The 16,917-nt window shown below is 35.5% G+C and overlaps 1 protein-coding gene and 1 pseudogene across 5 annotated transcripts in view; one reads left to right on the top strand and one right to left on the bottom strand.

Annotated features, from left to right (window-relative positions):
- The window catches only part of ZYG11B (zyg-11 family member B, cell cycle regulator), a 198,561-nt gene that overhangs the window by 128,751 nt on the left and 52,893 nt on the right, over positions 1 to 16,917 (top strand). For all 5 annotated transcript variants that reach the window (XM_077149622.1, XM_077149623.1, XM_077149621.1 and 2 more), the window contains 2 exons: positions 6,290 to 6,466; positions 10,592 to 10,656. In XM_077149622.1, coding sequence (XP_077005737.1) covers positions 6,290 to 6,466; positions 10,592 to 10,656 — 242 coding nt within the window. The remainder of the gene's footprint in view (positions 1 to 6,289; positions 6,467 to 10,591; positions 10,657 to 16,917) is intronic.
- LOC143654418 (isopentenyl-diphosphate Delta-isomerase 1 pseudogene) lies at positions 4,675 to 6,145 on the bottom strand (annotated as a pseudogene).

The raw sequence follows: 16,917 nt of genomic DNA, 5'->3' as shown, positions 1-16,917 counted from the left end.
CCAAGCAAAATACTAACAGCCTCCTTTGCAGAAATGGAAAAACCAGTCATCGCATAAATTGAAGAGTAAGGGGCCCCAAATAGCTGAAGCCATCCTGAAAAAGAATGAAGTTGGGTGACTCATGCTTCCAGACCTTAAAACTTATTACAAAGCCCTAATAATTAAAACAGCATGTTCCTGGCATAAGGATAGTCACAAAGACTGATGAATTGAATTGAGAATTCAGAACTCAACCCTTACATTTATGGCCAACTGATTTTCAACAAATCTGTTCAATGGGGAAAGAATAGTCTCTTCAGTAAACAGTGCAGGGAAAACTAGATGCCCATATGCAAAAGAATGTAGGTGGATCCCTACCTAATGCAAAAATCAATTCAAAATGGATCAAAGGCCTGAATATAAGAACCGGAACTGTACAACTCCTAGATGAAAACATAGGGAAGCATCTTCAGGACCTTGCATTAAGCCACGTTTCCTTATATGTTATACCCAAAGCACAGGCAGCAGAGAAAGAATAGATAAATGGGACCTCATCAAATTAAAAACCTTTGCTTGTCAAAGGACTTTATCATGAAATTAAAACAACAACCTACAGAATGGGTGAAAATATTTGGAGACCACATATCCAATAAGAATTTAATACCCAGAGTATATAAAGATATCTTAAAAGTCAACAATAGAAAGACAACCCAATTAAAAAATGGGCAAAAGACTTGAATAGCTAGCTATTTCTCAAAAAAAGATATACAGGTAGCCAAAGGTACATAAAAAGATGCTCAACATGATTAGCCATTAGAGAAATGTAAATCAAAATCAAGTGAGATACTAGACAATAGATTGAAGTCCAATAAAGAAGTAAAGATCTCTGAGAAAGGATCACAATTGGCCACAATGTATAATTTCACAGAGCGTTACAGCAGAGAAACTTTTGTGCAAAAAGAGTGCAACACCAAGTCAACTCCAGTCAGTCAATTGTTCAATGTTTATCTCATTCCTTCAGATAGAACAATAAGCAGCAGAATAATCCAAGAAAAACAGTGTGAAACCTTTTCAGCTGAAGGATAATCCCATTGAGAGCCCAAATTTCACTTTTCTGTACATTCATTTTCACATTTTAATTTACTGTCAGTTCATAGATTCCCCCAAATAATGATTGTTAGCTGATATTGTTGTCAAGATGCCTTCATTTTGTACAAGATTCCCTATGTGTTTTAGAAGATCTGTTTCCATCCAGTTCATCCTAACTAGTCCAGTCAATTATGGTATTCCAAATTTTTTTACAGGAATTAGTTGGGAATGAGCCTGTGATCAATCTGACCAATGGCCAAAGTCTGTGTTGGCTTTTGTGAGTAGTTTTTTCATTTGTATGAAGGAGACCCTAGGCCTTGATGTGTCTACATGAGAAACAGGAAACTGCAACCATATTGCTATGGGTCTGAATTTGGTGTCAATAACAAGAGAAAGAGAGAGAAGAGATGATGGAAAGAACATATTTTCTTAATGATTTTGAACCTTCTCATCAACCAACATTGGAAGTTGCCCTACCTTTGGCATTTCTCATATATTTTTTTCTTATTCTTTATGCTACTTTGAGATGGTGCTTTACTTGCAAATTAAAATATCAAAATTAAAATGATGTAGGCTGCTGTTCTTTTTCTGCAGGGTAAGTTGTCCATGTATGAAGAAGCTTTAAATGTTTGTATGTTTTTACATCCTGGACTAGCAGTCAATGAATTTTTCCTGTCTAAATCATCAAAATAGCACGTCAGATTTTCAATGTGGATGTTTCTCATTGTCTTTTATGAGTTTGAAAGTACATAAGTAGTGAAAAAAAGAAGAGATGGTTAATTTAAGCATGTGATCCAATAGGGCAAACTGATAGACATTAAAAATTATGATTTCAAACACTATTCAGTGATAATGGATAATGATTATGTTACAAGATCAGGTGAATACATGAACAAAAACACATTTCAAAAATAATATCCTTCTACTAAAGCTATCACCTAGCTTCTAGTGTTCTAATCACATGCTAGGTGTGGGGCTGATGCTTTAAATTAGATCATCTCTGGCCTCTCTCCCTCTAAGCTGACACGGCAGGTGAACTCACTGCCCTCCCCACTCTATGTGAGACATGACTCCCAGAGGTATAAACCTTCCTGGCAATGTGGGACAGAACTCCTGGGATGAGCTGGGACTCAGCATCAAGGGATTGAAAAGGCCTTCTTGACTGGTGGGGGGCAGGGGGTGGGAGAGAAATGAGACAAATGTCAGTGGCTGCGAGATTTCAAATAGAGTTGAGAGGTTATCCTGGAAGTTATTCTTACACATTATATAGATATCCCCTTTTTAGTTTATGGTGTATTAGAGTGGCTGGAGGGAAGTACTTGAAACTGTAGAGGTATGTTCCAATAGCCATGTTACTTGAAGATGATTGTATAATGATAATGCTTTTACAATGTGACTGTGTGATTGTAAAAACCTTGTATCTGATGCTCCTTTTATCTATGGTATGGACAGATGAATAAAAAAATATGGATAAAAATAAATAATAGGGGGAACAAAGGATAAAATAAATTGAGTAGATTGAGGTACTAGTGGTCAGTGAGAGGAAGGGTAAGAGGTATGGTATGTATGGGTTTTTTCTTTTTTATTTATTTTGCTGGAGAAATGCAAATATTCAAAAAAGATCATGGTGATGAATACGCAAATATGTGATGATATTGTGAGCCACTGATTGTACACTATGAATGGAGTGTTTGTATGTCAAGAATGTATGTTTGTTAAGGTTTATAATACAAATATTTTTTTAAAAATCAAATGAGGTAGCATTTGACAACTTCTTGAATGGCTACTATTAAAAAAAAAGAAAATTATAAGTATTGGAGAGGAGATGGAGAAATAGGAGCATCATTCATTGTTGCTGGGAATGTAAAATGGTACAGCCATACAGCAACTGTGGATGACAGTTTGATGTTTACTCAGAAAGTTAAGTATAGAATCATGATATGACCCAGCAATCCCACTTGTAGGTATAAACCCAAAAGAATTGAAAGCGGGTACTCAAACAGATATTTGCATACTGATAATCATGGCAACGTTATTCACTATGTGGCAAAAGATGGAATCAATCTAAGTATCCATCAACTTATGAATGGATAAACAAAATGCAATATATACATACAATAGAAGATTATTCATCCATACTCTGAGTACAGTACTCTGAGTATGGTAGAACTGTACTCAGAGTTAACCATAATACAGACTATGACTTTAGTTACTAATACTTTATCAATATTGGTTTATCTCCCATAACAAATATACCACATAAATGGAACATGATAACAACAGGAGAAACTATATATAAGGGTAAGTGGGTAAATATTAGAGCTCTTTGTATTTTTCTTTTAATGTGGTAAGTTTTTATTGCTCTTATTGTCAATAAAATAGATCCTTGCCTTAAATTATAAATTTTATAATTTATAATTTTAACTGCACACTATACAGGGGTGAAGAATGAATTTTTTGGTTGAGTGTATGTACCATTTAGTTTTGTAAGAAGTAATTTTTTTCATTATTAGATAGTATTTATAAAGGTGTCTTAAGGTTTCAAATCTAAGAAATCCATGGTAGGAGTTTGAAAAACACATTGGTTAAGGTACGGTTTTAAATATTGATTGACACATATTCCATAACCTGAATCTATTTAACTTGAGCATTTCTCCTATAATATGTCCTAACTTTGCGGAGTAGGAGTTCTTGACTGAAGGCAACTTTGACCGCTGCAGGGGATATCTGGCAATGTTTGGCATCATACTGGTTGTTACAGCTGGGGGAGAAGAGTGATTCAGGCCTCTAATGGGTAGAAGCCAGAGATGCTGCTAAATGTCCTACAATGCACACGGCAGTCCCCCACACAAAGAATTATCTGGCCCCAAAAGTCAGTAGTGCCAAGGTTAAGCCTCTGTTACAGAGTATGACCTAACTTCCATTTTATGGATAGCCCATCTGTCCACTGTAACTCTGAAAACATATACTTTACTAATTGTCAAGACTATAAAAAGATTTAACCTAATCGATAAAAATGCCTGCTCATTACCAAAAGCAATGATATATTTTAAATTTCAAATAATATTCCAGAATGACTAACCACAAAATCAGCATATAATGATAGGGATTAGTATATATACCATCTAATTTCCCTTGAATCTGCTCCACTAATTTAATCTCTTAATAAATAAAGTTAATTATGTTTTCAAGTATCCACACAAATAGCTTCTCTGCACATTTTCCATGGTTTTAAAAAAGAAATCAGTAATACATAAAGCATCTGGCAAATAGCAAAGTGCTATACAAATATTCTGAAAATGTTTATCACAACAATAGCAGAAATGAAGCGCTTCATTTGTTCAAATTTGTCATTCAACAGGTTAAATTTATTTGTATTCTGTTTTACAGTAATGTCTTTTTCTATTTTTTTTACAAAAAACAGTGTGTATTGATGGGGCATGTGAAACAAAAGTTAAAAGTCAGCAGTTTTTTCCACCCAAATTCTAGTTGTAAAAGTATCAGTGTATCAAATGAGTGTTCCAAATAGAGAATCAAATTAAAAAAAAATTATTCTAGTCTACTATATAGATATTGCCAGTACTTGACTATTATTCATCCCCACTTTCACATTCTATATATTTTCTCAGTTTCCACAAACTGATTTAAATTATCCAGCCATTTAAAGAGGAGCGTCTCTGCAATAATTTTAAACTATGGAGCTATCTTAATTTCACCACTGGCCGCTTTTTTTCAGAAGTTCTTCTAGGTCTTCTTTTGACACATAACGGTAGCTTTTAATCTCATTAGGATCTGGATCCAAAGTTACATTCTTTCTCACAAACAAAATGTAATCAATGTCATTTTCACTCCAAATATCATCAGACTGAGCCTTGTAGTAAATTTGTGTGACATAATTTCTTCTGGAGGAACCTCTTCCATGGGAATTCCTAATTCAGCTTTTAAATGCTTCTGTGCTGCTCATCTTACTCCGATTGCATCATTTTCTTCAAGTTCTCCTGGATTACTTAATGGATGTCTGCAACAAATATTGGTAAAAGAACCTATAAAGGTAATTTTAGCATCTGATTTCTGTTGTAGTAGGAGCTTATTTTCAGTGTGAAATAAGAAGACACTAAAAGCTTGATGCAATAATCCTTTGTTAGTGTTTTCATTCAGGTGACAGTTCTTTTTCTTCCAGCTCCAATTTTATAGTCTTTTTTTTTTTTTTGGCATGGGCAGGCACTGGGAACCAGGTCTCTGGCATGGCAGGCGAGAATTCTGCCACTGAGCCACCGTCGCACTGCCCTATTGTCATTTTCATCAATAATAATAAATATCTCTGTCAGAAGTTGAACTTGTTGCTCATTGAGATTGTCAGTGTTTATTTCAGATATTGTGTCAATATGTCTGATCTGTCCTAAAATACCTGTAGGGTGGGGGGTGGGCTGTGTGATAGTGGTGGAAGAGTACAGGGAGTCTGCGATGGCAGAAGAATGAAAATAGCTTTTATTTCCAAAACCCCAAGCTCCTTCTGCAGGAGGAAGCCGGGTCGCTGAACCCGGAGGTGAGAACTCCAACTGCTGCTGGATGCCCCCTCTTTGTACTTTCTGTTCAATTTTTTGTAAACCTTAAACTGTTCTAATAATAAATTTACTAAACCACCACGAAAAGCATATTTGTAGACCCCACCCTAAGAAATTTGTAGGCCTACCTATGAGATTCAATAGGGCTAGATGGGATACAGGGATATCTCTTATTCCAAGAGATAAATTTTTATGTCTCTTTTACAGATTGTGCAACTAAGGTCTATTAGGTTAAGTAAAATAAGTCAGTCACAGGGCCAAAACTGATTTCACCTCCCAGGTATCTTAAATTTTGAGAATAGCATGCTTGGGTAGGACCCAGTAATATTTCAGTATCTGCAATGTTATCCTCAATACCTTTTGCCCCCTACATAGACAGCAGAAGATATTAGTGCCTGATATTTCTATGCGTTGTCTTTTTTGGTTTTGTTTACTGTGAACCTGAGTAACGAAGAACTAGACCTCCTCACCTTTTTGGGACTTCTGATCTGAAATTTTACAGATTCATTCATTCAACAGATATTTGCACAAGGATGAAAAAGTTATGCCATCTTTAGAATTATTGTTGACCAACAAAATATTTTTGCTATGTGAAGAGGCAAATTTATATTTCTGGATTTATAATGTGGATTAAGAGAACTACTTTTTTTTTCTAGCTTGTGGTTACTGGGATGAGAAACCATCCTATGAATTTGCCTGTGCAACTGGCTGCGAGCGCCTGTGTGTTTAACCTAACCAAGCAGGATCTTGCTGCTGGAATGCCTGTCCGACTCCTGGCTAATGTGACCCATTTGCTGCTCAAAGCCATGGAACATTTTCCCAATCACCAGCAGGTAAGCAAATGAGAATTTCCATTCAAACAGTCCTTTTAATTTATTTTCTACCCTTGTCCTAACTCCACACTAATTGAATTCAGCTCAACTTAGCAGCCTTTGAAGGCTGATTGTAAAGTAATAAATTTTTGTTATGGCTGGGTAGAGGACATTTGAAAAGTGGGAAACTGAAGAGTGTATTTCCCACCTGAAAGCATTTAAATCCAAATGTTGGTGGGAGTGGGGTAGTTCAAGCTGTACAAAATTCATCTTCTATTTAGATCTTGTGTTTGTGTGATAATTCCAGTAAATAAGCACAGAGCATCTATTCTTGAGTCAGGCATTGCCAGATGCTGGGATATAGAGATGAATACAATTTCCCATTTCTAGAAGTATGGTAGACTGTAAAACCTGGTCATTCCTCATGATGAAAACGAAAATGGGGCGGGCCACGGTGGCTCAGCAGGCAAGAATGCAAGAATGCTTGCCTGCCATGCCAGAAGACCCAGGTTCGTTTCCTGGTGCCTGCCCATGTAAAAAAAAAAAAAGGAAAGAAAACGAAAATGATGATTGAATTGTTTTTTAAAATCTTTTAAAATTCAGCAGTGAGTTGACAAGTTAGTTAAAAATAGTCCAAAGCCTCAAAGATTAGTAGAAATTTGCACATATGGTATTATATAAGTTCTCTTCTGCTATCTGAACTGGATGCCGCGGAAAGTAGAGGAGTGATTAATCCTGCCAGCTGTGTTGGTGTACAGACAAAAGTCCCAGGCAAGACTCCAAAGGGGAGGTGACATTTGAGTCAAGTTCTTGAAAAACGGATGGGATTTAAGATGGGGGAGAAACTGAGCAAAGCAGAAAAGCAGTGGACCTATATGTGAAAGTGCAGGGCATTCCAGAAAGGACAAGTTGCTTGTGCTTCGAATGTAGGATAGGCAGTGTGGAATAAGTCCAGCAAAGTCCAGATTGTGGCCAGGTTTGATGAAGGCCAGAATAGAAAATTCTTGAATATTTGTATATTTCATAATGTACCCTAAAAACGTATACTTAGGCAGAGCCTGAAGGCTAGAGGACATGTCTTTGTGTTTTCTTAATTTGCCTGGTTTTCAAATGTTGTAAGCCATAGATCCAGTAAAACTTTCCTTTGTTACCAAGTCAGCCATTAGTTTGGTTAAGCTTAGCCTCTCATTATTAAATTCAAGAAATGTGACCCTGTGGTAAGTTCTACAAATCCAGACACAGATGCACTTAATGCAGTATATTGTGGCAACTACTGAGATAGAAATAAGTACTATTGGTAGCACATAAAGAGCATTTAGGACAATTTGAAAATTAGGAAGCTTTTCTCAAAGGGTAATATCTGCCCTCAGCTGGATTGTGAAAGAAAGTTAGGGTTTCCAGGCTAAGAAGGAGGGGCAATGGGCTTTCCTTGCAGAAGTAATGGGAATAGAATTAATTCCCTTTTATTTCCATGGGTTCTAGTGTAGGGGGAGAGGCACCCCTCTACTTGCTTATCTTGCAGGTGACTTATTCACATTCCTAGGGAGATAGATGGATCCCTAAGTAAAGAGTCCATCTTGTCACCTAATTACCTCTGACAAATATAAGCCTTCCTGAGAAGCCTTCTTAATTATTCTTGTACCTAACTTTTTCATCCACCTGGGATTTAGAACTTCTTTTTTTCTGTGCTATTTGGGTTTTTTTTTGTTTGTTTAATTTTATTGTGGTAAAATATATATAACAAATTTTTCTATTTTAGTCATTTTTAAATATACAATTCAGTGACATTTGTTACATTCACAATGTTGTATAACCATCATGACTATTTCAAAACTTTTTCTTTACCCCAAACACAAACTTTGTACCCATTAAGCAATAACTCCCCATTTCCCACTCCCTCAACCCTTGGTAACCTCTAATCTGCTTTCTGTCTCTATGAATTTAGCTATTCTAGATTTTCATGTGACTGGAATCATTCAGTATTTGTCTGGCATATTTCACTAAACATACTAAACATGGTGTCTTCAAGGTTCATCCATGTTAACATATATCAGAAATTCATTCTTTTTTTATGGCTCACTGATACTACACTGTAAACCAATGTTTCTCAGTGTATACAACACTTTGTTTATCCATTCATCTATTGATGGAAACTAGGGTTGTTTCTACCTTTTAGCTGTTGCAAATAATGCTGCTATGAACATTTGGTATACAAGTGTAAGTTCAAGTCCTTGCTTTCAGTTCTTTAGGGTATATACATAGAAGTGGAATTGCCAGGTCATATGGTAATTCTATATTTAACTTTTGGAGGAACCACCAAATTATTTTCCACAGCGACTGCTCCACTTTACATTCCCACCAACAATATAGAAGGGTTCCAATTTCTCTTCATCGTTGCCAACACTTGTCATTGTCCACTTGTTTGATTATGGCCATCCTTATTGGTGTGAAGTGATGTTTCTTTATAGTTTTGATTTGCATTTTCCTAATGGGTAATGATATTGAGCATCTTTTCATATGCCATTTGTATGTATATCCTCTTTGGAGAAGTATTTATTCTAGTCCTTTGCCTATTTTTTGTGGGGAGCAGGGCGGTGGTATATGGTCTAGGAATCAAACCCGGTCTCCCGGGTGGAAGGTGAGTGTTCTACCACTAAACCACCAGTGCACCCCTTTGCGTAATTTTTTTTGGGGGGTGTGTGCGTGCATGGTCTTGGAATCGAACCCACGTCTTCCGCATAAAAGGCAAGCATTCTCCCCACTGAACCACCTATGTACCCTGCCTGTTTTTTCACATTTTTTTTTCATGGGCAGGTACCTGGAATTGAATCCGGGTTCTCCTGTATGGCAAGTGAGAACTCTGCCTGCTGAGTCACCATGGTCTGCCTCCTGCCTATTTTTTAATTAGGTGGTTTGTCTTTTTTATTGAGCTGTAAGTGTTTTATATATATATATATATATATATAAATATATATATATATATTACATTCTTATCAGATATATGATTTCTAAATATTTTTCCCATTCTTTAGGGAATCACTCTCTTGATAGTGACCTTTGATGCCCAGAAGTTTTAAGTTTAGATGAAGTCCAGTTTATCTAATTTTTTCGGTTGTGGCTCGCACTTTTGGTGTGAGATCTAAGAAACCATTGCCAAAGCCAAGCTCATGAAAATCTCCCCTTATGTTTTGTTTTAAGAATTTTATAACTTTAGCTTTTAAAATTACATCATTAATCCATTTTGTTAATGGTTAGAGGTATATTTTGTATATATGGATTTCCTGGTTTCCCAGCACCATTTCTTGAAAAATGTGCCATTCCTGTTATTATATAATCTCTCCTGTCCTATGAAGCAAATAAGATGTTGGTGTCATACCTATTTTCTTTTAGCTAACTAGTTTTATATACCCCATTTGTCTGAGTTTTGCTTTATTGTATCCATGATTGAATTTTGAATTTACACGTATTGAATTTACTTCTTTAGACAGGAGATTTTTAAATGGTCAACAGGAAAGCTTTTAAAATATTATAAAGCCATTTTTAAAATTAGAAGAGTTATTAGAATGCAGTATGACATTTTTCACCTATACCTTAAAAGTTCCTATTTTTCTTCATAGCAGTAACCCGAATTACTTTTCTTTTATGATGGTATACCTTCTCTCTGTTTGTAAATTATTCATATTCTCATTTACTCTTATTTAATTGTAATGATTTGAACTTTCTGTAAAAGATAGAGCCAAGTCTCTATCAGTCATTCTTTATTTAGAGGGCAATATATAGAATGCTAGCTCTTTGTACTCTAGATTAGAGTCAGTTTGTCTTCAAAGTAGCCTGGCTTAAATTCCTTGATACTGTGCCACCGGCCGTAATTTATAGCCATTGCCTTTGTCATTCCTTCTATCTCAAAAAACGCAAAGTTCCTTCTAATGGGCCACCAGCAGGGAGAGAGATTAGTAGGAATTATTCTAGCCTATGAAATTTTTCATGTAATGGAAAGATGGAAAAAGACCTATAGACAAGTAAACTTCTGTTGGTCCAGTGGAACTTACTTTATTTTATCAATCTTTTTTTATTGAGGCTATCTTTGGTTAAAAAAAAAACAAAATAATATTTTATTCAGGAATTTTTTTTCCTTTGATTCTTTAGTTACAGAAGAATTGCCTTCTTTCACTTTGCAGTGACCGGATCCTTCAGGATGTCCCATTTAACAGGCAAGTAATAGCAGTACTTAAATTGGGGCAAAACTGAACTTTAGAAATCTGTCTTGGATCACATCATACCAGTCAGGATATCCTTAATATAATACTAACTGAGTAGATAGAATTGTATATTGCTTTACAGAATGCCAAATCTACTTTCTCTAACTTAGTGCTTTGACATTCATGATTTCAGATTGACTCCTGTATTTATAGCCTTTTTTAAAGAATGTATATTTGGTTATAATTTTCAGAATATTATGAACTATGTGCATTATTGCCATTGGAATGATTAGGAAACTGAGGCATATGGAGATTCAGTATCTTGCCCAGAGTTACATACCTAGTAACCTCAGGCTAGAAAGACTCAGTTCTTTTCTCAGTATAAGACCTCTTATTATTTATTATTATTTGGTATTGAATGATGGAGGAAATATTTAAAGCAGAGAATAAGGGAGGCCATTGTAGCTGGATCCCTGTAAGTTTAAAGGGGTGCCTTTAAACTTTTCTAAGATATTGTGATCTGGGAGCTAAAACAGTGATGCTTTTCATGTTACCATTTCAAAATGGAGTTTTTAAATGATACTGTTTTAAAAAGGAAATTTATGCCTCATGATTTAATGAAAAGTATGCCTCTCAAACAGCAATTTTACTATGATTTACTTTGATTTGGATAACAAAGTATACTGTAAACTGGCATGGCTGAGGAATGAGGTACTCTATTTAATATTTGAAATAAATAGTTTGAATAAAAATATAACTATCTATAGATAATTTTTAAATGAATTTGAATATGTTAATCAAATCATACCAACCCGTAAAGCTACATGAAATATTTATTTGATTCAGAATGGGCTTCAGGATATAATTTAATAAATACTGAGTATCTATTCTGATCATTGCAATGCCATTAAAAGTGAGCAAAGTTCTAATTCTTCTCCTAAAGATCATCATCTAGTTTAGGGGTTGGGAAATGTTTTCTTAAAGGGCCAGATAGTAAATATTTTAGGCTTATGGGCTATAACTTTACTCCACCATTGTATATGAAAAATAGCCATATTCAATGTATAAGCATATGGATGAAGTTCTGTTCCAATAAAACTTTCTTTATAAAATAAGCCAGGGGACAGACTGTAGTTTGCCTACTTCTGATCTAGCTAGTGCTCTGCTAGAATGTGAATTTCTTTGAGGTCAAAGGCTGTGATTGTGCGTAAGTGAATTTTTAATGGATGAATAAATGGATGAATGAGTATAATATAAGGTAGAATTTGTCATAGAGGAAGTGTTGATGGAATGCATTGGATCGTCAAACGAGGGGAAAATTCCATCTGATTGATGATCATTAAAGATGTGGTAGTAAAATAATAGTGAGATAATAAAGGTAACAGTAAAAAATAGTGATATAATAAAGATGATAGCTGACATATTTGAAGCACTTACTCTAGTGTGGCATACTATGCTAAGTGTTTTACATATAGACTTATTCATTTCTTTCCACAATCCGGTGAAATTGTTTACTCTTGTAATCTTCATTTTATAGATGAGGAAAAGAAGGTACAGAAAGGTTTAGTATATTAAAGTGATAAAATAATAAGTAGCAGAGTCTAGATTTAAATCTAGAAACTGTTCTTTTTACATCCATGCTATATTACTTTGAAGATGGAAGCTGGTTGAGTTGATTGTTTTCGACTATGGGAACTGTACAAATAAAGGCACAGCATCAATAATAATACTAGAAAAATAGAATTTTTATAAAAAACTTTCATGTGCTGAGTTCTCTATGAAGTCTTAAGCTTCACATGTATTGTACCATTTGATCTTCACAATAACCCTAAAGAGTAGGCCATATTTTTATGTTATAGATGAGAAAATGAAAGATTAAGAAACTTGCCCAGTGTCCCAAAGTTAGTAAGTGGTGGAGCTGATATTTGAATCCAGGTTGACTCTAAAGGGTATGATGTTCTTAATGACTTGACTGCATTGCTGCACATAATAAAATATTTTTATTTTTATAATTAACGTTAGAAGTAAAACCCAGGACTGACTTCAGAATCTGTACTCTTAACTACAAAGCTATATAGTATCTCATAATTGTGGGTGTATTTAAGGAATTGTTTTGGGTCCTAATATTGCTTCCCTACCCCTGTGGAGGCCCAGAGACGTCAAGTGTACACAGATGGAAAGGTGAAACTGAGGAAGGTAGCTGAACTGTGTGCTGCGACCACCCACCACGCATTTCCAGGTTGGCTGTGGGCAAGGGAAGCTGAAATACCCAGTCCCACAGCCCAAGCATCCCAAATGAGAGTTTGGGGGCCATTAGACCCATTGGGCGCACAAGTGGTGAGCCCTGACTGGAATTACATCTTATCTCTAATTAATTTAGCTGGCTTCTCTAGTCAGGGACAGGTGGGCCTGAGGGGAAGAGGTGACTCAAGAGCACCATCTGCTGGGAAAATGCACAAAGTGCAGTGGGGCAAATTGCCTATCTGCCTAGCCCTCAGTAGAGCTTTAAGTAGAATTGCAGCCCTCCCATGAGATCTAGGACTTGTTTTGGGGCGGAGGGACTGATAAACCAAGTCCAAAAGGAGATGTTCAATGCAAATCTAAGTAAATACCAAACCTGAGACATGTGAAGGAAATCAGCTTGCAAAATAACCTTATTAAAACATTGAGATGCACCATGTATAAAATAAAATCATGAAACATGTTAAGATTCTTGCAGATATGGCCCAGTCAAATGAAATCACCAGAGGGGTCACAGAAATTGAAGCAACTAATTAAGGATGTTCATAGTGACATAAAAGATATTAAGAAGACACTGGAAGAGCAGAAAGAAGAATTTGAAAGAATATATTTAAAAACAGATCTCACAGAGATGAAAGAGGTTTAGACCAAATTAAAAGTATACTAAAGACACAATGGACTTTAAGAGGCAGAAGAAAGAATAAGTGAATTAGAAGATAGGACAATTGAACTTGAACGCATAAAAGAACAAATGGCAAGAAACATGGAAAAAGTGGAACTGGATCTTAGGAAAATTGTAGATAACGTGGAGCACTCAAATATAAGAATTATCACTGTCCCAGAAAGAGAAGAGAAGAGTAAAGGGTTAGGAAGACTAGCTGAAGAGATAATGGGAGAAGACTTCCCAACTCTTAGAAAACACGTAAATATGCAAATAAAAGAAGTCCAATGAACCCCAAATAGAATAAATTCAAATAGGCCTACTCTGAGACACATACTGATCAGAATGTCAATTATTGAAGAGAAGCAAAAAATAATTAAAGCAGCAAGGAAAAAGCAATTCATGACATATAAGGAAAAGCACATAAAACTGAACTTAGTCTACTCAACAACCACCATGGAGGTGAGAAGACAGTGATATATTTAAAATTCTGAATGAGAATGATTTCCAACCAACAATTCTTAATCTTGCCAAGCTATCCTTCAAAATTGACAGATTAAAATCTTCACTGATAGACAAAGGCTAAGAGAATTTGCCAACAAGAGAACTACCTACAGGAAACACTAAAGGGAATTCTGTTGACTGAGGAAAAAAGACAGAGAGGGAGGTCTGGAGGAGAGTACAAAATTGAAAAGGAATGGTAAGGACAACTTAAAGGATTTTAAGAGAGTGAGGAAACACAAAATATAGATCTGATAACCACTAAAGAATAAGATAGTAGATTCAAGAACTGTCTTTACAATAATACTTCTGCATGTTAATGGACTAAATTCACCAACTAAAAGATACAGATTGGCAGAATAGCTTTAAAAATATGATCCATCTATCTGAGGCTTACAAGAGACTCATCATAGACCTAAGAATATAAATAGATTAAAAGTGGAAGGAAGGAAAAAGACATTCCATCCAAATGCTAACTAAAGGAAAGCAGGGTATCCAAAAAACTAGACGTTAAATGTAAAAATATCATAAGAGACAAGAAAGGAACTATATATTAATAAAATGGACAATTCACCAAAAAGAAATAAATGTTTATTTATAAATCGTAAATGGTTATGCTTCCAATCAAGGAGGTCCAAAGTATATGAGGCAAATACTACCTAAATTCAAGGGAGCAGTTGACATTTCACAATAATAGTGGGAGATTTCGTTACACCACTCTCCTCTATCAACAGAGCAAGCAGATAGAGGATCAATATAGAAATAGAAAATTTAAACAGTATGATAAATGAATTAGACCTAACTGATATATATACAGACTGTTACACCCTAAAATACCAGGATATACTTTCTTCTCTAGTGCTGATAAAACATTCTCCAGGATAGATCATATACTTGCACACAAATCATGTCTTTATAAATTTAATAAGCTTGAAATTATTCAAAATACTTTCTCTGCTGACAATGCAATTAAGTTAGAAATTAACAATCACCAAAGAACCAGAACTTTTACAAATCTATGCAGATTAAACAACATACTTTCAAACAATCATTGGATCAAAGAAGAAATTGCAAGAGAAATTAGTATATATCTGGAGACAAAGGAAAGTGGAAATACAACATATCAAAACTTGAGGGATGTGCTGAGAAGGAAATTTTTTTGCCTATATTGAAAAAGAGCTAAACCAAGGACTTAACTGCTCACATGGAGGAACTAGAGAAAGAACAGCAAACTAGTCCCAAAGCAAATAGAAGAGAAATAGCAAAGGCTCAAGGTGAAATAAATGAGTTGGAGAACAAAAAAATAAAAATAAAAAGAATAAATAAAACTGAAAGTTGGTTCTTTGAGAAATCAATAAAATGGTTGGACCCCTAGCTAGGCTAACAAAGAAAAAAAACAGAGAAATGCAAATAAATAAAATCAGAAATGAGAGGTGATTGCTACCACAGACCCTGAAGACATAAAAAAAATCATAAGAAGATATTCTGGACAACTATACACCAACAAACTAGACAACTTCAATGAAATGGACAAATTCCTAGAAACACGTGAACAACCTGCACTGACCCGAGAAGACATAGATCTCAAGAAACCAGTCACAAGTAAAGAGATTCAATCAGTCATCAAAAATCTTCTTACAAAGAAAAGCCCACGGCTAGATGGCTTCACAGGGGAGTTTTATCAGACATTCCAAAAAGAACTAACACTAATCCTGCTCAAACTCTTTTTTAAAAATGAGGAAAAATAATCACCACCTAAATCATTTTATGAAGCTAATATTGCTTTAATACCAAAACTGAATAGAAATGCTACAAGAAAGGAAAACTACAGACCAGTTTCCTAATGAACATAGATGCAAAAATTCTTGCAAATAGAGTGCAGTGATACATTAAGAGAATTATACATCATGTCCAAGTGGGATTTATACCAGGATACCAGGAATGCAAGGAGGTTCAAAAAAGAAAATCAATTACTGTAATACAGCATATTAATAAATTCAAAGGGAAAAATCATATGCTCATATCAATTGATGCTGAAAAAGCATTTTACAAAATTCAGTGTTCATTTCTGGCAAAAATGCTACAAAAGGCAAGAATTGTAGGAAACTTGCTCACCTTCATAAAGGACATATATGAAAAACCTATAGCCAGTGTACCGGTTTGAAGCTATTATGTACCCCAGAAAAAGCCATGTTTTAATCCTGCTCCTATCTTGTGTCGCTGCCATTTCCTTTAATCCTAATTCGGCATTATAGGTGGAAGCTTTGATTAGATTATCTCCAAGGAGATGTGGCATGCCCAATTGTGGGTGTGACCTTTTGGTTAGATGGAGATATGACCCCATCCATTCCAGGTGGGTCTTGGTTGGTTTACTGGAGTCCTTTAAAAGAGGAAACATTTTGGAGAGCACTCAGAGCAGAGCTGACACAGATGTTCTCCAAAATGACTTAGAGAACAGAGACATGGATGTTTGGAGATCCCTTGGAACCCAGTAGACGTTGCCGTGTGGCTTCCCATGAGATGTTAAGCAAAACCAGAACCTAGAGAGAGCCAAAGGAAGCCAAGAAATGAAAGCCAGGCTGGAGAAGCAAAATGAGGAACCCCCACAGGAACAGAGGCTGAAAGCATTTGAGCCCAGGAGTAAGGAACCAGCAGAAGCAGGCCAGGTGACTATCCAGCTGACAGGTATGCCAGACCCATCAGCCTTTCTTGAATTAAGATATCTTACTCTGGATGCCTTAGTTTGCACATTTTCTTGACACTAGAACTGTAAACTTATAATTTATTAAATTCCCTTTTTAAAAGCCATTCCATTTCTAGTATACTGCATTCTGGCAGCATTTAACAAACTAACACAACCAGTATCATTC

The sequence above is a fragment of the Tamandua tetradactyla genome, chromosome 2, assembly GCF_023851605.1.
Source record: "Tamandua tetradactyla isolate mTamTet1 chromosome 2, mTamTet1.pri, whole genome shotgun sequence".
NCBI classification, from domain to species: Eukaryota; Metazoa; Chordata; class Mammalia; order Pilosa; family Myrmecophagidae; genus Tamandua; species Tamandua tetradactyla.
The sequence above is the reverse complement of the archived record's forward strand: the minus strand, read 5'-3'. Positions and strand labels throughout refer to the sequence as shown.